Source organism: Mixophyes fleayi, chromosome 2 (assembly GCF_038048845.1).
Source record: "Mixophyes fleayi isolate aMixFle1 chromosome 2, aMixFle1.hap1, whole genome shotgun sequence".
Classification (NCBI taxonomy): domain Eukaryota; kingdom Metazoa; phylum Chordata; class Amphibia; order Anura; family Limnodynastidae; genus Mixophyes; species Mixophyes fleayi.
This window is the reverse complement of record NC_134403.1, coordinates 198,265,415-198,291,017: the sequence shown is the minus strand read 5'-3', so window position 1 is coordinate 198,291,017 and position 25,603 is coordinate 198,265,415. Positions and strand designations below refer to the sequence as shown.

General features: G+C 39.3%; 1 protein-coding gene across 4 annotated transcripts in view; it reads left to right on the top strand.

Moving 5' to 3' along the window:
* The window catches only part of USP32 (ubiquitin specific peptidase 32), a 208,312-nt gene extending 194,769 nt beyond the window's left edge, over positions 1–13,543 (top strand). For all 4 annotated transcript variants that reach the window (XM_075195313.1, XM_075195310.1, XM_075195311.1 and 1 more), the window contains exons 30-34: positions 1,797–1,988; positions 2,377–2,668; positions 4,731–5,152; positions 6,279–6,371; positions 9,542–13,543. In XM_075195313.1, the coding sequence (XP_075051414.1) occupies positions 1,797–1,988; positions 2,377–2,668; positions 4,731–5,152; positions 6,279–6,371; positions 9,542–9,715 (1,173 nt within the window). In that variant the 3' untranslated portion in view covers positions 9,716–13,543. The remainder of the gene's footprint in view (positions 1–1,796; positions 1,989–2,376; positions 2,669–4,730; positions 5,153–6,278; positions 6,372–9,541) is intronic.
* The last annotated feature ends 12,060 nt before the right edge of the window (positions 13,544–25,603 follow it).

Below are 25,603 nucleotides of genomic sequence, written 5' to 3'. Positions count from 1 at the left end.
ACAAAAAAAATGTAAAAAAAAATTATACAAAAATAATTGAAAAAAAACATAAAAAAATTAGTTAAAAAATACTAGGTACTGATATTTCAAGTCGAACTACGTTCACTGTTGCTGCTGTACCAAAAAATAATAGGTACTGCTATTTAAAAGTCAAACTACGTTCACTGTTGCTGCTGTACCCAAAAATAACTGCGGCCTTAACAGCTATGTTTGTGTTAGACGTGCATCCGGTGTCCGCCATATGTGCAGTGGAATTGAGACCAGTTGGAGGAGGTATTATGGCCCCGGTACCAAATTGGGTACCGGGGCCACTCCACTACGCAGTCCAGAAAGCTACCTCGGTGCAATGTTTTGGACTAAAAACAATATTGTGAGGTGTTCAGAATAGACTGGAAATTAGTGGAAATGATTGTTATTGAATGTTATTGAGGTTAATAATAGCGTAAGAGTGTAAAAAAACAAAAAAACTGGATTTTAGCGCTTTTTATGCTTTTTTAAAAATAAATCAGAACCCAAAACCCTAAATCAGAACCAAAACCTTTTGTCTGGTGTTTTGGCAAAACAAATCAGAACCCAAAACCTCAAGCTAATCAGAACCCTAACCACTAAAAGTGCCCGGTGCACACCCCTAATGTGTATATATATATATCTTTTAATAATCCGTTAATCATGTCTTTATGCATGTTTCCTTTTCTGTTCTTCTCTACACTTACTTTTCTAAGTTTGTTTTATGGTAATCTGTTTTGACGCTTGAAAATTAAGGGTCGTTTTCAAATATGCATCCATCAAAGCAGAAGCACTTGCTGTTATTGAAGTGATCTGGACTAGTGCCTAAAGGTGTCCATGACTGCACAGGGTGCAAATTTTTCTCTCTCTGATTGTAGAAACTGCCCAGATGTGCCTTGTAGATGCAAACATTAGGGGATCTACTTACATGTGCTTCAGGCAGTGTAGAGTATTTATTTTGGTGCGATTCTTTCCTCTGCAAAATTACCTGGGATTTATTTTGTACCAGTGCTCTGGGGTTGTCATTCATTGGAAAGTGGGGACAATCCTATTCTTACTAGGACATATATTTGCACTTTCCAGACATCTTTTTATGTGCAGAAATGCCACTGTCATAAAAACATCCTAGTACATAAATGTGACAGCCCTCATGTCCCCTTACTGTCATCAAATGAGTCATGTGCAGCAGGAGTATTTTACAAGATACAATGAAAAGAAATCAATAATAAAGAGTAAATTAACAAGTGGTAATCCCATTTATGATGATGACAATTCCAACAGGCTTTAGTCCTACAAAAAAAGTCCAAAATGTGACAAGAGTTTAAACACTTAACCTACGGGGTCCGGACCTTGCCGCTTTAAATTACCATTGATGTAAGTTGCGCTGATGTCAAACTGAAGTGCCGGAGTCCTCTGTGTTCGGAATGAAAGCCTGTCAGCTTGCCGCTTCCATCAGAAATCTGGAGCTTTGGTGTTCAGGCAAGTCTCTTTATATTGTATTCATTTTTGTCACATTTTGGTTTTTTTTTGTAGGACTAAAGCCTGTCGGAATTTTCATCATCGTAAATACATACCCAACCCAAATTAACAATAAAGAGTCCAAAAATCATAGAGCAGGCAGGACTTTAATTTGACATTTTTTTCACATTTCAGTTTGTGTATTATGCCGTTAGTAAGTTACCTTTAATATCCACACTTACACTTTTTGTATGGCTTTAGAATTTTATATAGCAAAATGCATTCAAATAAATGTTTCCCACTTGGATTTTTTTCTTTCCTGCTGTGTATAGATTGTGGAAGAGCATGAAAGTGTTGAACAGAGTCGTAGAGCGCAAGCAGAACCTATTAACCTCGATAGCTGTCTCCGGGCTTTCACCAGTGAGGAGGAGCTGGGGGAGGACGAAATGTATTATTGTTCCAAGTGTAAAACCCACTGTTTAGCCACAAAGAAACTTGACCTTTGGAGGCTTCCGCCAATTCTAGTACGTCCTCTTCTGACATACTTCTTTAAGTGTGTTATTTTTAAGTGTTTTCTGATTAAGTGTTTAATTTCTACTCACTTAAACTTAGTAGATTCATTGTTCTTTGGCCATCTAATTAATGAATGCAAGTTCGTATGTTACCATATGTCATAGTTTATTTAGCTGTTAAACCAGCACACACATCATATAGTTTTATCCAGGCAACTTCTAGAGTCAGGTTTTATAAGAAAAAATATCTTGTATTGTGTCTTAGTTTGTTAATTCCATGATGATACCTGTTGCACTATATATAACAGTTGTCTCCATGTACTGAGATATTGAATAAACTTGTATTTTAGTGATTTTACTTTAATGTGGTGATTTATTTTTTATCTTTTTGGATTCTTAGATTATCCATTTAAAGCGATTCCAGTTTGTTAATGGCCGCTGGATAAAGTCTCAAAAAATTGTCAAATTTCCCCGGGAGAAATTTGATCCAAGTGCCTTTTTGGTACCTAGAGGACCAGTACAATACCAGAAAAGGAAAGCAAGACTTCAGTGGGACGATCAAGCTGAACCACGATTGACACAGGGAGACCTGAAGAAAGTGGATTTGATAAACTCTTGTTCTGCTGGCGATATAGCTGCACTCGCCAAAATTCAGCCAATAATCGGTTCTTCCACAACAAATAATAGTAAAGGTATTTAAAATAAAACATTCTAAACGTATAGCTAATACGTGTAGCTGTTTAGCGATCTTAAAAAATGCCTGAATATTTTTACATTGAATAATAGTTTTGAGGTCTGCAACTACCCCTAATATTTAAAAAACAATCTCCATTGGTCAAAGAAATTCTAAAACAGGGGGCTTTTCTTTAGTATATGACATCTATAGTAAAAGCCAAGTAAAAACGTACAGTTATGTTTTTGCAACACTTATTTCCACATTTAGAATGGCAGATCTTCACTAATACCACTGGCTAGGTTAGGCCTCTGCAGAGAACCACCGCATAGAGAATGAACAGTAAAACACAAACAACCAGGAAAGGCAATGTTTGGCCTAGGGGCAAGCACAACTGCAAGTGGTCCAGTTTCTCCTACCAGCACACAAGTAATGGGCTTGGCAAAAACTATGCGCACATATAGCTACTGAAATATGACAAATTATTATGTTGAAGTCGAACTATAATTAAATAAAACACCTGCGCAGCCCAGTCTGACAAGTATTCAAGAGAGCATCCTAGTGATCCACACCGAACACCTCGTCTCCAGCCGTTGCAGTCCAATATAAATCTGCCCAGGGTCATATGGCACCCTGTCTCAGAGATGAACCCTGCAAAATCTATGATACATTTTTACTTGCAATTTATTGCAATAAAAAGATGCAATACACTATGAAAACTCCCCAATATTTGTATTTCTCCTTAACTGGCTGCATGGTATTTTAATAGCCTAGTGCAGAAGGCCACATAATCTGTCAATTGAGGTGCAGTAGTCACACACTGAAGGATGCTTGCATATGAACACTTTAATCTGCAATTAATTAATTCATTTACTCTGATTAAGCGCTGCATAATATAAAACACTTTAGCAATACACTCCATTTTTATCTCTCTGAATATCTGAAGATTACATAAAGTGGTGTTGGCAGCATCCTTGTGAATGCCATGGTTCTGTAATTGAGTTAAGGTTAAGTGTCAGCCTCTTGGTCTGTATTGGTTTCACACTTATTGTTTGGTGTCACCTTGACAGGGTGTGTGAGTCCTGAGCAGTTTTTGCTTTTCTCTATTGAGCACAGGTTAAATGAATGGTAGTTGGGCATATTCCTTACCTGAAGAAATGATTTGGATGTGTGTGGTGGAAGTTAAACATCTTTGGAGCTTACTTACAGTATATGAGTTTCTCATAATTGTGCAACACTTACAAATCTATCTTTCTTTTGTGTTGAAATATTATCTAAGTCATGGTTGTTTATAGCCTGATGGTTGTTTACAGCCTGAGTGTTGAGCTTACAGGTTCAATGACCAATACACCACAATTTGGACAAAATCCAACCATTCAACCCCTTGGGCATTTCCTTCACAACTGCGGCATAACCAGATTTCTCACCATGCCCATTATTTATCTGATTCATCTTAATAAGAATAAGAAAGTAATTTTAATAATATTAGGCATAAAAGTTATTTTTGAGCCCCACACACTGCTCCTGACATGTGCAGCGTGTGTCCTTCATTAAAAAATCTGATCTGTCCACTTGCTACAGTTAGGTTGAATGAATTCAATCAGAATGTCAGATTCCCTTGGTATTCAGTGGTTGGAGAGTACTTGCTTTGGGAAGCTGTATGCAGTTGAGACTCTTAATTTGTAAGATGCATTGCAAAAATGATGTTCACTTATTTATTTGAATATAGGAACTGTTCTGATTTAAGGAACATTTTCGAGGTTGTCTAGCTTTATATGTATTGCAATATAGTATATGGAACTATCATTCTCTAGTTTGTAATGGAGTGCAATTTAAATAAGCTGTATAGAAATGTTCTAGTGTTCTTTACAATCAAAGAAATGCCTCCTGTGCACTGACCTGTGGCAATATATTAGATTGTGGTTACGTCATTATTACTCCCCAGTTTTGTTTTAATGTTTGCAGGATATATTTCTTAGATGTTTATCTAAAATGTGTTAACTAGTTCCTATTAATGCACATTGAGCATGACACTTGCTTAAGCCATTTGGATTTTCATGCAAAGTGGGCTTGTTTTCCAGCATCCCCTTCACAGGGAAGGAAAGCTGCTATGAACTCCTCAAGTAAAAATAACAGTCCCAACCATAGCCCCAGATGCCTAGGAAGGGGTAAAGGACGCCTACGTTTACCTCAGCTAGGGGGCAAAAAACTCTCAAGCAGCAAAGAAAACTTGGATCAAAACAAAGACACTGGAACAGATAATGAAATAAGAGATACTTTGGAACAGTTAGACTCAAATAAAGGACATGTTTTAGGTGGAAGTCAAACTGAGCTAGGAACAAATCAGGACTCTGAGGTGGTTTTAACCAATGGACTGAATAGTGAGCCGAACACATGCAACAATGGTCAGCTTGACAACCATTTGGGGGAAGAAGAGGACATCACTGATGACCAAAGAGAAGACATCTGCTGTCAGCCTATCTATAACCTTTATGCAATTTCGGTAAGAAGAATAGCGTTAAAGCAGTGAGCTAACCTTGAGGGATGGATCACTTTCATATAGTTGCCTTTAATTAGTAAACTGTGTTTGGTTTTTTTTCTTTTAACAATTTAACTAGATTTTTCATCCCTTCATATGCAAGACACTTTTTTCATATTTGAAACGTTGATTACAAAACTATTTATTTAGCCACACAGATTTCTGTTGGTAGCACATGGCATAAATTATGTTTTTAAGTTAGGTGTTTCATATAGTAATGGTTAATTTTTTCAAGATTACATGAATTGTAATAATTACACCTTACTGTAACCCCATTAATTTGTCCAAATGTAACCAATTAGCTCTTATGAGTGTGCCAAATGGTCTAAATGTGTGGTGGAGACATGAAGCAAAGCTACACTTTATTTATTTTTTCCAATCTTGTAGCATGTTGTAAAAAAAAACATGTGGGAACCCTCCCCCCCCTTATTGCAATGGCCCTTCTGATTTTGCCAGAACCTGTAGTTCCAGTTTACTTGGATAATATGGGTGCAGCTACTACAGATCTGGAATATGAGGAGAGGCTGGCATTGCCTAATCACCCCCTCTACCCTGCGTGGTGGGGGACTCTTCAATCCTTTGAGAGGCTACCCAGATTTTGCTGTGGAGCCTGGCGGTGTACTGTTCTGCTCCTGGATAATAGTGCTGGTATAAGGGGGGAAACCTTTTACATTACCCTTAGACTGCCCTTTCCTGGGGGTGTTCAAGTGTCATTGCTGTTGTCAAAACTTAATCTAGATTTTCATATAACTAATGTGTGTGTGTATATTACACATACACAAATGTACGTGGGGGTTAATTGGTTAAATAAACATTTCTATCGCTATTACAATTGTACATGTTAAAATTAAGTATTGAGCACAAAATAAAAGCAAGCAACCTGATAGATAGATGTATATGTGTGTGTGTATATATGTATATATATATATATATATATATATATATACATATATATATATATATATATATATATATATATATACACATACATACACACACACACACACACACACACACACACACACACACACACACACATTCCGTTTTTTGAATGTTAACTTACAAGATATAATTATTTTGTTTTCTTCAGTGCCATTCAGGAATAATGGGTGGAGGTCATTATGTTACTTATGCCAAAAATCCAAATGAAAAATGGTACTGCTACAATGACAGCAGTTGTAAGGTAAGATCCATGATCATTTCATTGGCTTGAAAATATATCTCAATGTCACAATCTATTATTGTTTTTAACATTACTATATGCAAAGAGGGATGTCCAACCAAATGAAGAGAAGATCCAGTATTTGAATTGACAGTTGTATCTCTTTATTTATACTAGCATTCAATGAAAAAAATAATAAAAAAATAATAATATATATTATCTGTGAATTGGCAGCTCCACCATTTTGTGAGTGACCGCAATCTCACTCAATGATAGTGCTGAATCTGCAGCTAACCACAGGATGTGATGACATACCATGTCTGTATTGTGTGAGTGACAGCAATCTCACTCCATGATAGTGCTGAATCTGCAGCTAACCACAGGATGTGATGGCATATCATGTCTGTATTGTGTGAGTGACAGCACTCTCACTCCATGATAGTCCTGAATCTGCAGCTAACCACAGGATGTGATGGCATACCATGTCTGTATTGCGCAAGGAACACGTCCATTAAGGTTTCTGCCTTAATCGTCGTAATTTCATTGCTTTTTGCAGTTTGAGCTTTAGATTGTGTATAAGTAACCTTAATTGGACATGTTAAACCGTAAGGTTTTTTTGTCTATGTATGTTCTGGCAGTCAGTGGCGGCATGCAGTCATACTTGTCAACTATCCCGGAATGTCCGGGACACTCCCGAAATTCGCGTAGGTCTCCCAGGCTCTTGGGAGAGCAGGCAAATATCCCGCCTTGCCTTGATAAAGCCTGTTTAGCGAAACGCGCGTCGACGGACGCTGCGTTTGCCTGCTCACAAAAGATTTAGATTTAAAGAATATATACAAATTACTTAGAGTAGACCTATCTCTAAAGAGCTATGGAATGATGCCCATTTATCAATAGCATCTCTTATTAGAGCCTGTGTGATTGAGAACTGTTAACAGCAGCTGTGCATGAATGCTTTTCCAATTAGAGTAATAGTAAGAACATAGTTACAATCAAGTGAGCGCCCTTGAGGTGGGCGAGGGAGGAGTGATCAGAAAAATTAGTAATCAACTAACAAGTCTATAAGATATTCTAGAACTTTACTGCTCTGATCCCTTTAAAATTCATTCAATATGGAACAGACAAGGAAGATACTACCAATATAGGAATATAATAAGTGGCATGTATGGTCCAGGTGTCATATACACGCACTGATAACCATAAACGGGGTTATTCTGACACCACAGGACCAGCCAAGTAAAGATCTCCTACTGCATGTGTAACATACTTATGTATAAGCATTTACGATGTATGATCCTGAATGAATATAGCACATTTATTATTATTATTATGCTTTAATGTAATCTTGTAAATTCCGTCATTTAATTCCGATATGTATACGATTGTTTTTCTTTTCTTTTTGTTGTTTAGTATGTTTATATCTTAAAAAATTTCAATAAAAATACTGGATTTAAAAAAAAAAAAAGATCTCCTACTCAATAACTATGATATAATGCCTATAGGATAGATGATCATTATTACTATTTTTTATTTGAATCTTGGTTACTGGGCATCATAGGTGCTGCTTGAATAGTGGGTAATAATAACTTCAAATATATAACATATGTCCGGATAAGACGAGAGTCAATACATATCTATGGACTTGTAAAATAAATCTATTGAGACAACCGAGTCTCTTTATACATTTGGAGCAAACCTGAGGGTCTACATAATATGTTCATATTATATATTAAAATTGAAGTATTTAAATACTAAATAATTAGATGTCATGCCCCGAAAGACCATAGGTGGCAGACATCTCGAACATTAAAGTGGTCTCTTTAAAGGTTGGCAAGTATGCGTGCAGTATATGTTCTGGCAGTCAGAAATGTGGTGCAGTATGTACCACATTGTGCTTATGTGCTTCCCACCAGCACCTGCAGTACTGTAATCACCTCCCCAGTCCTTAAACTCGAGTCCTTGTTGATGCTGGTCACCAGTGAAAGCAGACAGACTTTTACAAAGATTCTGACAGAAAAGCCATGAGTAAACCAATGAATAAAACACAGCCCACAGCAGGCAATGAGAAGTGGGTGTGTATAGATTATCTGCAGCTTCTCTCCAGTACATGTCACTTGTAAAGAGGGACATGTCAGATGCTAATGTCCAGATACCTCACATCTACTCCCCGCTGTGATTACCACTGAGTGTTATCAGTACAAGTACCACAAAGCACTTTTGAATAAATTAACTGATGTCACTGAGGGGTGGGAGGTTTACAATGGATTCACTAACAGCTGTCTCAGGGAGAGATTAAACTCTCAATTGAGAGCAGTGCCTGGGCTAATAGTACTACAGGGTGCCCCCTATATCCCCAAAACACTAAACAGCACCCTTGTGGCTAGAAAGTGTGGGTAATTTCTTCAGCTCAGAGATGAAAATCCCTTGGCAAGAGACTCGGCCATGTGTGTGCTCTCAAGTGAAGCCAGTCTGAGTACACCCAGCACAAACCTCTAACTGACATGTGCAATGTTATGAAATCCCCTATCTTTAAAATGGGGCAAATTTTACCAAATTGTAAAAAAAACTATAACTTTCTCAAAATTGTAAACCCTCAAAGGCACTCCTCAGCCCTAATAGCTTTCTTGTAAATAAAACCCCAAGTCTTTAGACCTCCTGTACACTGAGTTACGCTCTCCCAAAAAAAAACAGAAAAACAGTGACTTTTGCAAAACAGGAAGTGGAAAAAAACTGCGAGATTTTGAACTTTAGATTATTCCATTTGTCATTTTTTATTGTTTTTTTTTTTTTTTTTTTAAATTTGGCATGCGGCACCTATGAATGGTTCTTCATTCGCATGCCACATTTCAGTTTAATAGCTTTAATACTTTTTAAAATGTAGCACCTCAAACACCATGCCCCCCCTCTCACAGATTCCCTATGGCAAAATGACGTCTTTTAGATGTAACCTTAATATATATATATATATATATATATATAGGTGTTGTGTCATTTATAAAAACGAAAAACTTTATGGATTTGCATAGAAATAACACAATATTTATTTAATTTTATCCCAAAAATGTGATGCATTTTATCATGGTAATATTTCCATGCTGAGACCCTGCAAAGGCCCCACAGGATCTTTAATATTAGACATAAATATGTGTTTGTATATTTAAGATTATTATATACATCTTTCTTGCCAACAGGAGCTGCACCCTGATGAAATTGATACAGACTCCGCCTACATCCTTTTCTATGAGCAGCAAGGGGTAGACTATGCACAATTTCTGCCAAAGATTGATGGGAAAAAGATGGCAGACACTAGCAGCATGGATGAAGACTTTGAATCGGATTATAAAAAATATTGTGTGCTGCAGTAGTGTTTTTTTTTTTATGGTTAGCGTATACATTACAGTGAGAAAGGATGATCAAAAGGAGATCTAGTGAATAATGTTAAGCAGTCATTAATCAGTCTAAACATACTGGTGTTGAGGTCACCAATGCATGTAGGGCCATTCAACAAAAATAGGTAACATGACATTGTTTCTTTTAAATGTCCTATTTTGTTTGATAAGGTGTTTTTATATTTTATTTATTTTAAATTACTTTTTCTTTTGTCCTGTTGAGCAGTGTACTTGGGGGGGAAGCGTAATAAGCTACATTAAATATTCTGAGCTGCAAAAAGTTGTTTATTTACAGTACAATTTAAAAAGAACTTAAGTGGTTTAAGCATTATCTGTAAAACATTGGCATTCATTTTCCTGATTTCACAAGAATGCTTTCATGTGTACTTAAGCTGGAAAACTATCTTAGCTTACAAACACGTACATTTGAAAACACTTTTTCTGGGTACATTCTTTGTTCGTAGATGCATGGTTTCATTTTGGAAAGCATACGAGTATGATTACGTTTAGAGAGCTTTTTAGCTTGGCTTTTGCTGTCTATGGGGATATTTTCTGATTGTGAAATAGCAACATCACTACCAAAACAGTGTACACATATCATTGTAAAACTCAATTGTGCACTTATTTATATACTTTTAAATATCCATACAGTTTAAAAGGTTAACAATGAAATTGGTATCTGATTTGCCAATGAAAAGCACTGTTTAATATATTGTCATGACACTTTTTTTTTTTTTTTTTTTTAGTTTAAATACATATATAAACTTAAGTTAAGGGTAAATATCAATGTTTTCAAATCACATATATGCTGTGGAAACATCTGAGTCTGTAGTGAATTGTATTAAGAAAGGTTAATGCACTCTTAACTTCTATTAACAGTGTAGTTGAAGAAAAATCCAATGGAAGTTGCACATTTTAAAGACAGAAAGGCAATTAAAATAAGTGGAAATGCTTTCCCATCGGCTTTAGTGCTAGTATTTTAGTTGTATCTTTCTTAACCTAAGCACAAATGATTTGAGAAGGCATGAAAAAAAATCTTTAAATGTTATAGGTTTTTGTTTCAGACCTCTACTGAATGAAATGCTAATATTTTTTTTCCTATGTTAAGAAATTGTTGTAAACAAACCCGAATAGACTAATATCTCCCAGTTTTCTAAATTTAATGTGAAGGAGGAGTTGTGTTTTATGTTGCATGGATTGGCTTTTTATCAAGTAATTTGTCATCCTCCTCAAAAGTAAGACTGCTATTTACCAAAATCCACCAAATCTCCCCTCTCAACTGTGCAACCTGAAAATTGAGATAAAAATGTATTGTATAAAGAACTCCATCCTGAGGACTGCATTGAGAATTTTCTGCATTTAGCACTGTTAAGTGTAACACTGTACAATGGAATTCTCAACCAGTTCAGTGTTTAACACAATTTTATTCCAGATGGTTCAGTGTAGATGGAGCAGGGGTGCACCTGGAATATCTGTCTGTTCATATTTAATACAAGCATCAGAGGGACTTAATGTACTTTCCTGCTCTTGATATTTTATAAGATTTTAATGATTGTTCAGTGAAATGATGTGCGTGAATTCAAGACTTGATTTTTCTACTCTTTCTGCAATAGTACTGAAGTATGGGCAGACTCATGGTAATGTTTTCTCCTCCAAACCTTCCATGGTTTACACAAAGGACAATGCACAAACTGCACATCAATTGATTCTTAACCTTACTGTGTCACCTTGTGTATATTGCAAATATGTTATCATTGACATTGTAAGGGACTCTTAAAAACAGGTCAACTTCAGTGTTTCTCAGGAATGTTTCCAAAGTTAACAATGATCAATGTACATTGCAGAACTCTTCCATATGTCTTCATCCATTAATCCTAAGCCCTGAAGAGTTGTATTATGCTATTATTTAATTTATTGGATCTTGGTATTTTTCAGGATACCATGGAGATTAAACTTTTTTTCTTACAAACGGAAAAGGTGGCCAATTGTTCATACTTAATTTTTTTTATTTTAAACATAGTTACTTTTTCAGTTTGACATTTAGAAAACAGAGCCTCTCTAAACCTGTTTGCACTACTAATATATCAAATTACTAGTTTAAATTATTCAGCCATCCACCTCGCCAATATTGTTGCCATAATGCACTTTATGTCTTCATTATGAAGCCATCATTTTGTTAAACACACAGGTAAGCACAATATCTGACAGAACAGCATTCTGTATCCAGTTAATATTCTCCCCTTTATGTAAATATGCAAACTGAAGTGCCATGTGATCATGTTTCGCAAATACAGTTGACCAAATGATTAACCAAAATATACCACTGAAGTGTGTGGCTTTCTTTTCTTAACAAAACACGTTGCATTGTCATGCAAGTGCAAGCAACAATGTTGGTTTTATTGCCCACAATCTTAAAATTCCTTTGTCAGACAGATACTGTAGCACTCATGGACTAAGTCCGATCTTCATTTTCCATATTAATTATTGCCCTGGTGTAACTTCCTGGGTGCTTGATGTACTAAATTGAAAAGTACAGACACAAAAATATACCTAGAGGTTAGATAATATAGCACGTTAATAAACCATGGTTATGTGTTTTCATTGTGTTCTGCATTTATATTAATTTAATATTTACCTAAAACTGAGACCCAGAAAGCTATTTAAATTATTTCCTTATGGTAATATTTTTATTTTGATTTGCCAAATGATTGTTGCTTGACCATTTTTTTTGTGGTTTCACTCTAGAGCCAAGGTAGTACAAAAATATTAAAAGCACATGTGTATATGGCTGCTTTGATTTCTTAAAGACAAGGTGCCCACAGTCTGCAATATAGGGCAATAAGCCTGACACCACAGTGTGTATGGCTTCAAAATGCGCCACAAGTCCAACAGTAATCATCATCATTGTGCATACCCATAAACTCAGTTGAAAGATGACTGCAATTGGCCTGAGTGAAGACCTCTTTCAGCTGCACTTACAAGCCCCAAAATTGTAATGATCTCGTACAAGTTGTTAACTTATTGTATGGAAATATCTATCTCTTTGGGGTGGAAAGTGCCTGAAATGTATAATTTTCTATCGTGTATGTGTTCTCTATTATTTTTAGTTATCACAATATATCAGTTTGTTATATTCAGCCTTTTTTCAAGTTCACTTAAAGTATATGTAAAGCCAGGTGTGTCATCTGTTAAGTATGAAGGTATGAAAATCTGTATAGGTGGAAGTAGTTAACTGTTCCAATTGATGATTTGTAATAAAAAGTGTTGGTTAAGTGCTTTGGTCAACCTTCATGGCTCGCCAGTTCTATCCTAATCATGCTTACCACCCATGTTTTCCAATATATAGTTTGCCAGTATAAGCAAAACACAATTTATAAGTCTACATTTTCTTAAATCATTTAAAGAAAAAAGTGAAAAAGTGTATTCATTTGTTATGAACAAACAGTGGGAAAAATGGGTATTGTTTAAATAATTATCTTATTTATGTTGATAATACATTTATGTTTTAATCTTATTTGTCTTATGCTTGGTTGTAATTATTTTTTTAAATTATAAAATGAGTTCATAAATTAGCAGGACATTTATTAAATTAACCGTTAACTATGTTCATGTTGTAAATTCTTGTATAAATATTGACAATGCACTGACTTTAGAAAGATTTTTATGTACATATGGTCTCTGTAAATAAAATAGTGTTGATGTTATTGAAATATGAGATGTATAAAAAAAAGTATTGGTTATTGTACATGGAGTGACCTTGTTATCTGTAACTATTATTCCAACAAATTAAAAGCTGTGGATGCAGATGTTGTTTTTGATGGACTGAATTTGTCTAATACTGTACACAATGATTGATCTGTACGGTGTGTATACAGTCTCTTGCATTTGTACCCCAGGGGCCTGTAGATGTAAATATTGTTATACAGTCTAATAAAAGTGCCTGTGCATGTCACGCAATTTTCAAAAACAAATAAAACACCCTGAATTAAAATAAATAAATAAATTAATTTTAAAAAAAATTAAAAAATCAAGAAAAGTAATTAATGCACATATCATTCTTGAGGAAACATGAGCTACACTGCCGGTCAATATTTTTAGAACACTCCCAAAAATTGAAAAATAATGTAAATTTCAGAGCTATACTAAAAGGCCTTTTCTTATTCATTCCATGGGACACTTCTCTCCTTGGGGTATAGTGGACTCTGTGCTGGCAGTAAGGCACTAAAAAAAAATAACTTGTCTGGCCTGCTCCTTCCCCTCTATGCCACCTGTACAGACGTTATTCAGTTTTTATTTTAGTGACCACAGAGTAGGGCACCATTTAGAGTTTATTTAATTTACTTTAATTTTTTTTTTTGAGAAGTCAACTAGACATGTTCTCTGTGAGAACAGCGCCGCTATAATAGTGTGTAGAAGCGTTGTTTCAATGCTTATTAGCTGCATATCTCTATTTTACTATGACTCCCAGACAGGTCACCTGGTCAGCAGGATGAATAGACTGATTCCAGAGACCCGATAACTACGACGGACAGGTCGCATTTCACCGGACTGCAGTCTGGGAAGCTGCGGCTATGACATTGACATGTGTCAGTCTCACAGTCTCGGTCAGGGAAAACACAGACTATCAGTGTTTAACCAGGAGAATCGGTTCTGCACAAGATGTGCACCGCTTAAGGTATTCTCTGGCAGTTAGGGTATTGCAGAGGCATCTCCATACATGACTGCGATCACAACAGTAAACTTTACATCCCTCCTTGAAAAGGCAGGCTCACCTCTTGCTATCTGTTATACACTGGCTCTGTATGTGAAAAATTATCATTTTCCTTTTCAATCTATGATCGGAGTGTGTGTGTGTGTGTCTGTTAGTATACTCTCATAATTTTATTATGTTTGGAATGAGTTAAAAGTATATTAGTCTTTTTTTTTTTTTTTACCACTACAGGATGTTTAATTACTGTCAGGATTCCTAGCATTGATACCACGGAGAGAAATGTAGAATCAACAAAGTGTTTTTATTAAGGGAGAAATACATGGAAAATCAATGGGTGCAAATGGTATGGTGAACGGAAGACAATAATAAATGGCAAAGGTTAGTCCATAGCAACAACAGGTTCCAGGATGCAAAGGATTTACTGCAGCACAAGGTAGCAGGTCTTCCAGGTTTGAGCCACGAATGCAAGGAATGGCTGCAAAGCCAGTGATGGCTGCATAGTTAGTGTGTATAGCTCTAAGTGTATAGATACAAGTGTGAAACAAAAAAAATTAAACAGCATAATTCAGAGTTATACCGGAGGAAACAGGAGAAGAACATTCTGCCTATTAACTCAGCTACACAAGGACTACAGTCAGTATTTACTTGAAACTCCATATTCCACCTCTGATGTCTTCAACTCACCCTGGCTACAAGCTCCATGCAGCATGAGGTCTATTTTGGACTCTGATCTTAATTTCTTCTCATCTCATGAAAGTTTGTTTGATCTGTCAATTTTCACTATGTTTAATCAACCTGCTATACTACTTGCTCAACCACTCCCTACCCATGCTACAGCTATTTCAGTCCCCTATCTCATCACTGTGCTCTCAGTTCTACTAAATGCTTTGTCTGCCATCACAAGTAGGAAGATTTGATACTAATTTTGAACCACTCTCCTCTCTCATGACTCTGCAAAAACTCAGCTATTCAATCACCTGCTCTTTATTACTGTCCATTCAACACTTCCACCCATTCCCCCACATGACTCCCACATCATTACTCTATACTATCCAGACATCCATGGATAAACTACATTTGCTGCAGCATAGCTCTACACTACTTATCTGATTACACTGGACATTGTAATTAGGTAATTCCTTAATTCCCTAATTTTTGCTATTTGACTCATAAATCCCAATGCTTGCCAAAATATTTTTCTTTCTCTCTTTTCATGGCATTATCTTTAGGACTATATCATCCCTCACCCATCCTGCAACACACACCTCTGTCCACATTGCCCCTTCATTACGTCACTCACCTCTAGTGAACATTTTTTTCCTATTTAAATTCAATAACTTTAACAGCTGCACCAGAAACTAAAAAAAACACACATCTTACAATCATCTTTCCTACCTTTCTTCCTCCCTGCTTCTATTAGCTGGTGATATATCACCTAATCCAGGTCCCCCTCAATTCTCCCACATGCACATATCTGAACACTACAGAAATCCAGCAAACCTTAAACGCATCACCTGTCTCCCCTCTCTTCCAAAGTCCTTTAAATGTGCCCTTTGGAATGCACGTTCTGTTTGTAACAAACTTACCTCCATTCATGATCTCTTCCTCTCTAACAACCTCAACCTTCTAGCAATAACAGAAACATGGCTCACACAATCAGACACTGCCTCACCTGCAGTCCTATGCACATGGTGGTCTCCATTTCACCCACACCCCCAGACTGGGAGGCAGACAAGGAGGTGGGGTTGGACTACTTCTCTCCCCACAGTGCACATTCACAGTTCTACCAAGTGTCCCATCACTCACGTTCACATCTTTTAAAGTACATGCTGTTAGGATTTTTAACCCATTCACTATGCATGTTGCTGTCATCTATCGCCCCCCTGGTCCACTCCAACAATTTCTTGAACACTTCTCTGCATGGCTCCCTCACTTCTTATCTACTGATATCCCCACCATCATCATGGGTGATTTCAACATCCCTATTTCTAATCCACGTTCAAATGCTGCTTCCAAACTACTCTCACTAACCTCCTCACTTGACCTCTCCCAGTGGATTGAATCCGCTACTCATCAGGATGGCCACTGTCTTGATCTTGTTTTCTCTAGACTATGCTCAGTTTCTCATTTCCTTAACACTCCTTTCCCCCTCTCAGATCATCACCTTATTAGCTACTCGCTCACCCCCAGTTCTTTACTCTCCCTAGTGTCAAACTCTTCCAAGCCTCCTCACAACCGCAGGAATTTCAACTCTATTGATTTTCAACAGTTTTCCACCTCTCTCCAACACCTTCTCCCCAACTTCTACATTCTCCTCCCCTTATCGGGCAGTACCCCATTTTCATCAAACCCTAGCAACTGCCCTGGATCAAGTGGCTCCAGCGACACTACATACTTTGCGTAGTATTCGTTGCCAACCGTGGCACACAACAGTAACACGAACTCTACAAAAACGTTCTCGTAAAGCAGAACGTCACTGGCGTAAATCTTGTGCCTCTAATGATTTCACCACATATACTGATATCTACCACTCCTATAGAAATGCTCTGGACACTGCAAAACAAACATACTTCCAATCTCTCATCTATGCTCAGGCTTCTAACCCCAAACGCCTCTTTAACACATTTAACTCTCTTCTGAATCCTCCTGCCCCAAATCCTCCAACTAACATCAGTGCACAGGATCTTGCTTCCTATTTCTAGGACAAAATTGATAAGATCAGGCTTGAAATGGTATCTCCCTTGACAAGCAGTCGGCTCAATTCCTTTGTAGCACCCTCTGACACTCTCTCTTCATTTGATCCCACAAATGAAGAGGAAGTTTCTACTCTCTTCTCATCTTTCTACTCTACCTCCTGTCCTCTTGATCCCATTCCCTCACAAATTGGTATGTCCCTGTATCCTGTGCTCATTCCCCCTCTAACTAAAATCTGTAATCTATATCTCTTTCTACTGGTATTTTCCCATCACTATTCAAGCATGCAGTGATTACTCCCATTTTAAAAAAAACAGAATTTTGACCCTAACTTTCTCGTAAATTACCGCCCCATCTCTCAACTCCCATGCCCCTCCAAGCTTCTCGAGAGAATTGCCTACACTCGCCTCACACACTTTCTTACAGCAAACAACCTATTGGATCCTCTTCAGTCAGGCTTTGGCTCTCAACACTCCACAGAGACTGTGCTGACCAAGGTTGTCAATGATTTGATCACAGCAAAAAACAACAACCATTACTCTCTTCTATTTCTCCTGGATCTCTGCTGCATTTGACACTGTTGACCACTCTCGCCTCATACAAACGCTACAATCCCTAGGTCTTGAAGGCACTGTCCTATCCTGGTTCTCATCCTACCGATCTAATCGCTCTTTCAGTGTCAATTTCTCTGGATCCATCTCTGCTCCGCTTCCTTTATCAGTTGGAGTACCACAAGGCTCAGTCCTAGGTCCTCTGCTATTCTCTATCTACACTTCTCTTGGAAAACTAATAAGCTATTTTTGGATTTCAATATCATCTCTATGCGGATGATACACAAATTTATCTATCCTCTCCTGATCTTTCACCATCTGTGTTGTCTTGCGTTACTGACTGTCTTTCTGCCATTTCATCTTGGATGTCTTCTCGCCAACTCAAACTCAATCTTTCAAAAACTGAATTAATAATATTTCCACCCAAAAACAGAAGCTTCCTGCCTGACATTTCTATTTCTGTTGATAACATGACCATAAATCCCACCCCGCAAGCTCGTTGCCTAGGTGTAATCCTTGATTCACAACGGTCATTTATTCCCCACATCAACTCTATAGCTAAATCTTGTTACATACACCTAAAGAACATTTCCAGAATACGCACATATCTGACACAAGACACAGCAAAAACATTAATACATGCACTCATCTCCCGCATCGACTATTGCAATTCCCTCCTTACTGGTCTTCTCAATGTCAGACTTGAACCCCCACAATCTATTTTGCACGCAGCGGCTAGATTGGTTTTCCTTACTAACCGTTATTCCTCTGCTGAGCCACTCTGTCAGTCTCTACATTGGCTGCCTGTATATCAACGAATCCAATATAAAATTCTTCTACTAACATACAAGGCCATCAGCACAGACATACATCTCACTTATATCAAAATATCTTCCTTACTCGACACCTCCGTTCTGCACAAGATCTACGTCTCTCCTCCACTCTCATCACATCCTCCCACTCTCGGTTACAGGATTTATTCCGGGCTGCACCCAATTTGTGGAATTCCCTCCCACGCACATTAAGACTTTCCTCTAGTCTTAAAACCTTCAAGCGTTCACTGAAAACCCACCTCTTCAGACAAGGTTATATTATTCCTCAACCACCATCTTAATTTCCCTAGATTACCATCCTCTACACTGCTAACGCAAGACAACAACCCTCTGACCAACATTGCATCACACACAGCCCACTCAATACTTTTACCTTTGCGTTCTAGCTGGTCCATTGTGGAATATGATGTAGCACATGCCCTTGTGTTTCTAACTCCCATTGTCCTATAGATTGTAAGCTTGCGAGCAGGGTTCTCTTACCTCTCTGTCTATATGTATTACCCAGTATTGTCTTATCAGTGTTTGTTCCCAATTGTAAAGCGGTACGGAATTTGCTAGCGCTATATAAATTAATGTTGATGTTGATGATGATGATGATGGATTGTTAAATAGTACAGTCTATAGCAGTGGTTCCCAATCTTTTGCAGTTCGCGGCACCCTTAGAGTCTCCATAATTTTTCCAAGGCACCCCTCCAAAATAATTACTGAGCAGTCCTGTTTTAGAAGTAGTTGGGTCAAAAAATTGTAATAAGTATTTAGGTCAGGACAGAAATACTTATTTAGTTGTATGCACAAATGCCCCCTTTGCATCCAGACACTCTGCCCCCGGGCACTATGCCCCCTCTGCATCCAAACACACTGCCCTCTTTCACGCTGTCCCCCCTCCTCTGCCCTCTTTCACGCTGTCCCCCTCCTTTGCCCTCTTTCACGCTGTCCCCCTCCTCTGCCCTCTCTCATGCTGTCCCCCTCCTCTGCCCTCTCTCACGCTGTCCCCCTCCTCTGCCCTCTCTCACGCTGTCCCCCTCCTCTGCCCTCTCTCATGCTGTCCCCCTCCTCTGCCCTCTCTCACGCTGTCCCCCTCCTCTGCCCTCTCTCACGCTGTCCCCCTCCTCTGCCCTCTCTCACGCTGTCCCCCTCCTCTGCCCTCTCTCACGCTGTCCCCCTCCTCTGTCCTCTCTCACGCTGTCCCCCTCTGTCCTCTCACGCTGTCCCCCTCTGCCCTCTCACGCTGTCCCCCTCCTCTGCCCTCTCTCACGCTGTCCCCCTCCTCTGCCCTCTCTCACGCTGTCCCCCTCCTCTGCCCTCTCTCACGCTGTCCTCCTCCTCTGCCACGCTGTCCCCCTCCTCTGCCCTTCGTCACAATCCCTCTCAATCTGCCCCCTCTGCCGTGCGCCAGCCATAGAAAAGACAAAACACAAAAACTTACAAATCCGCACGGCGCCGGGAACCAGCATCCTCCTCTCTCGCACAGCTTGTCACTGAATATTGACAAGCTGCGTGAGTGAGGAGGATGCTGGGTCCGGCGCCGCGAGGATTAGTAAATTTTTGTGTTTTGTCTTTTCTATGGCTGGCGAGCCGCGTTGCACACTTTGGGAACCGCCGGTCTATAGCAACCACAGATCCAAGGTTGGGTGTGATGCCATGTGTGGCCTGTGTGGAGATGGCACTAGAGAGCAGCACAATACAAGGAATGGTGCAAAAGCCAGATCGAGATGTAAATCTGTATGGTGAATCACAACCAACACAGGAAAGTCCAATGGAGCAGACAGCGGGCAGAACGAACCTGAGGCTGGGAAATGATATCCTGGACAACAGGCAGAACACAGGTAAGAACAATAGAGCAGACAGTGGACACCACAAACCTGAGGCTGGGAAGCGGGTATCACAGATGATAGAGAGAGTCAAAACACCAAGCGAAGGGTCGGTCTAGGCAGCGATATTCGGAGTCGCAAGCAATAAGATCAGTCCAGGCAGCAAACGGGGATGGCCAGATCACAGGCAGAGGTCAAAACCAAGTGTCAGACTGGAGCAGAATATACAGTCATGGCCAAAAGTTTTGAGAATTACATAAATATTATACTGCTGCTTCAGTTTTTATGATGGCAATTTGCATATACTCCAGTTTGCATAGACTCCAGAATGTCATGAAGAGTAATCAGATGAATTGCTATTAATTTCCAAGTCCAAGTCCCTCTTTGCCATGACAATGAACTTTATCCCAAAAACACGTCTACTGCGTTTCAGCCCTGCCACAAAAGGACTAGCTGACCTCAGGTGAGTGATTCTCTCATTAACACAGGTAAGAGTGTTGATGGGGACAAGGCTGGAGATCACTCTGTTATGTTGTTTTAGTTGAAAAAAACAAACTGGAAGCTTTAAAAGGAGGGTGGTGCTTGAAATCATTGTTCTTCCTCTGTTAACCATGGTTACCTACAAGGAAACATGCACTCATCATTGCTTTGCACAAAAAGGGCTTCACAGGCAAGGATAATGCTGCCAGTAAGATTGCACCTAAATCAACCATTTATCGGATCATCAAGAACTTCAAGGAGAGAGGTTCAATAGTTGTCAAGAATGCTTCAGAGTGCCCAAAAATGTCCAGCAAACGCCAGAACCGCCTCCTACAGTTGATTCAGCTGCGGGATCAGGGCACCACCAGTGCAGAGCTTGCTCCGGAATGGCAGCAGGCATGTGTGAGTGGATCTGCACGCACAGTGAGGTGAAGACTTTTGGAGGATGGCCTGGTGTCAAGAAGGCCAGCAAAGAAGCCACTTCTTACCAGGAAAAACATCAGGGACAGACTGACATTCTGCAAAAGGTACAGAAATTGGACTGCTGACGACTGAGGTAAAGTCATTTTCTCTGATATATCCCCTATCCGGTTGTTTGGAGCATCTGAAAAAACGCTTGTCCAGAGAAGGAAAGGTGAGCGCTACCATCAGTCCTGTGTCATGCCAATGGTAAAGCATCCTGAGACCATTCATGTAGGGTGTTGCTTCCCAGCCACACACATATATTTTTAATTTTCTTCAGTATTTTGTTAGTTAGAAATACAACTTTAAAGGATAAGGCCACTTTAATATTTTGGTTATTTGCGCTGAATAGACACAGAATACTATTAAATAGATGTTGAGGCTGATTGGAGAGAAGACGGCATAATCGGTGTCAGTGGTATCGATTTAACGTCTGTTAGTTTGGGTGGAGGTGTTCAGCCGTTGTTCGTTTTCGCAGGAGGTGTAAAGTACCTATTTGTTTTCTAAACAGAGCTCCAACATTCTAGGATATGGATAAATAGCAACTGAGCTTAAGACCTCAGCATTAGATCGTCAAAACTGCAAGATTTGGAACAGTCAAAATTTTGGGAGTACTATCCCACTCTGTCAAGACTTTTGTATTTTTAGTTATGAAGTATGTCCCACATAACTACTCTGCTCATGAAGGAAGAGCAATGTGTAGCAAATCCACCCCTGCCTGTGGCTAAATTTTACAGTTCAGTGCATCCTCCTCCCATCAGGACATTGTACACACTACTTTTACACTATTTTGGTGCTCAGGCTCACGTGACTGAGACAGAGTGTCGAACTGTGAGCATTAGTATCAGACTGTGCCCAGCACTGCCAGATCAACAGAAATTTTCCACTGCGTAGAGTAAGGTAGAATAAGTTTAATAACACTTGATTGGGGAGTAACATAGTCAGATTAGGCAGATGTGTATTATTGTGCAATCTATTGCCCTGCAGTTGTTGTGGGACGGCAAGCTCCATGGTTTATAGTTCCACAACTGCTACAGCATGCTGGGAGGAGGAATGGGACCTGAGTTCTCTTGGTGAATATCACAATGTCTGACCAAGAGGGGGGGGGGGCATTTTGTGGGTATGGCAACAGAAATTTAAATTCTGTTACATTTGGGAGTGACACCGACAGAATATTTGGATTTCTAACCTCCCAAACAGCAGTTTCACGTGTGTATTTTATGTATTGTTAGGCCTGAAACATCTTACTTTTAAAGGAGGAGCTGTTATGAGCGTTTTGTCGCTATCCAATAACGATTGCCAAATCTCGATTTGTGTTTCCAACGCACAAATATTTATTCTCAAAAAGTAGCAGAATATATTCAAGCGAAATAATAATAAGTACATCACAGGCGCTCTGGATCCAGTGTACAGTCATTCAGGTCTGTGGTCAAGGTGACTGAACACTACATGAGAGCTACTGCTTATATGCAAACAGAGATACAGTGAAACAATGCAGGTGCTATAGCTTGCTTCTATTGGTCCAGGCATCAGGAGGGTCCAGGGGGTTACACATCATAGGCTGATTCAATCTAAGGAATCCAAAGGTGGGGGTTTCTCCACGGGGTGAGCTCTGTTCTTCCCGCCACACACCAATCAGTCCATTTGCATTTGACAGTTAATATCATATTAAAGGTTTATTCCCTAACATCAATAACTAGAGTATGCAATTTGCGATCTCTTTGCCGAATGCACCGAAAAGCTGCTGATGTAAAGGGGATTAATATGATATTAGACATGACACATTTCTTTTAACCTGAACCATATGTATCACTAATATGCATATAACTTATATTATTACACATAAACACTACTATATTTCGACATAAATAACTATGTGTTGCAACTACCATTAATGTGTACTATTTTACAAATGTGTGTGTTGGTGCGAATGTATGTAAAAGCGTAAATACTGTTGTTGCCACGTGTTGCGGCTGCGTACGCCCTTCCACGCCGTAGCGTTCCATACGCATCTTTTCAGACAAAGACAACCAAGCTTGCTCGATTTTTATTGAAATGGCTTTATTACACTATCAAAGGGTGGAACTGTCGAAGTCAGTAAATTGGATAAACTATCACGAGAACAATCCTGCCACTTTTTCCCCGATCTCATATAACGAAGAATTATGGTTCCTTCGAAATTCCCATTTCAGTTGCAGAATTTCATCCATCTTCCGGTCTATAACCTCCTTAGGGTCATCTGTATTATTGGTGATGTACGTGCAACATTTGACACCGAACTGGGTGGTCAACGTCACACAGTACCCACCAGTAATAGAGGTGAGATAATTTAGTACCAGTCTATGTTGCACCAACTCCTTCTTGTACACTTGTAGCTCCCTTCCAGTATACCTTAAAGTGTCATCATACATCTCGGTGATATTGTCTATCAATTGAGCTAGGTCTTGGATATATTTAAAGTTTAATGTTCCCCGAGCGGTCCTGGTAAGATCTAGAGCAACCATAACTTGAAAACCAGCGGTTTCACTAATCAATTTTCTAGCTATGGGTTCCTCCCCAGGAATCATATTTCTCTTGCCACGGTGTTCATACTGTGTGTGTATGTATGGTGGTGATGTAGTCTTGTGAATACCAACCCTTTCCTCATGAGTAATAGTCATGATTTCAGGAACCAGTTTAGCTAAGAAACACAAACCCTTGGAACTCGGAGTCACCCATGAATAAGCTTTTCTCCCACAAACAAAGTACAGATCATCAGGGAGAACATATGGAACAGTATGCCCATTAGTTATATCACACAGAGTTTTGATAAAACTACCCAAGCCTAGTGTCTCCATTTGCTCAAGACATGTGTCAGCATGGATGACATTCTTACAATTATCTATAGAGACTTTTCCAATGGATGCTTTCTTATGTTTGGTTATACACCCTAATTTGTGACTTCCATCAACATTCCTGCCTATTGGTGACCTTGTAAGTCTCCCTCTAAAATGAGCGTGGCGAGCCATTGTCTGATCTGATGGGTCAGCTTCCCAATTCTCCAGACGCTTTGCATGAGAGATATTTAGGCACAGCAAAGATCTGTCTACAGAGTATTGTCGAAGCGTTAGACTAGGGGACCTAGTGTTGTTGTACCTCCCCCCTCTATGGGCCTCCCACCCCTAAATTTGAGTACTTTGGAGATGTTTAAAGGGAATGGCACTAGTCCTATGTTATGCTGCCCCTGCGGCACGTGAGAGCACACCCAGCACTCGGTTTGGTTTAGGACCTTACCCACCAAGGAGTGATATTTCTCCAGAGGATGCCCGTCCACATTCAGATTACCGGTGGACTGGCATTGCTGGATGCATTTCTCTTCAACTAGGGAGTCACAGAACTTGCAGATACAATACTCATCAGACAATAGCCCCTCACACTGTCTCTGAGTTCCTGAGCTAGCAGACCTTTTCATAACCCCAGGACCAAGCTTGATAATGGGCTGCTCTGAGTACTCTAGGAATTTTTTCTCAATCTCCATCTTATCCGTATCACTGCCAGAACCTTCCTCTGTCCTCCATCCTCCTTCACAAAAATTGAATGTCCTAGAAAAAGTAAAAACAAGGAAAATCCTGGAACAAAACAAAAACAAAAACCGCCACTCCATCGCTGGAAAGATAGTTCTGATGCAAAGTCTCTGGTTCAGGTGTCTTGACTGCAGGCTTTAGGTCTCCCTAAACAGATTTACGAGTGACAGATCTGTGTCGTCGGTCTCCGTTTTATCTCACACTTTCTCCGGGTTACTGACTCTCCTGCAGTGGGTGGAATGGACCCAAGTGTCTCTCTCTGCAACTTTCAGTGATGTAGTACTGGTCAGCAGCACTTGGTACGGGCCTTCCCAACGGTCTGTTAAACAACCTGAAGGTAAGAAATTGCGGATCATAACATAGTCCCCAGGTTCAACATCATGACAATTCGTTTCTGGCATACCAGGTGACAGCATTTTGAGTTTTTGTTGTTGTTTCAGCTGTCTGCTCATTTTTATAAGATATTGCACAGTCACTTCATTATTACACTTCAAGTCGTCTTGTGGACTCACGATCAAATGAGGTTGTCGGTCGAACAGTATCTCAAAGGGGGACAGATTAAGAGGAGGTCTAGGAGTGGTTCGAATGCTATGGAGGACTAGTGGCAAAGCTTCAGGCCACGCCAACCCAGTTTCAGCCATTACCTTACCAAGCTTGTTCTTAATAGTACCATTTACTCTTTCCACCTTAAGGAACACAAATCTTGCATTTCAATTAATTTCTGCATGTCTAATGTCTGAAAAACCATCATAGTCTCGG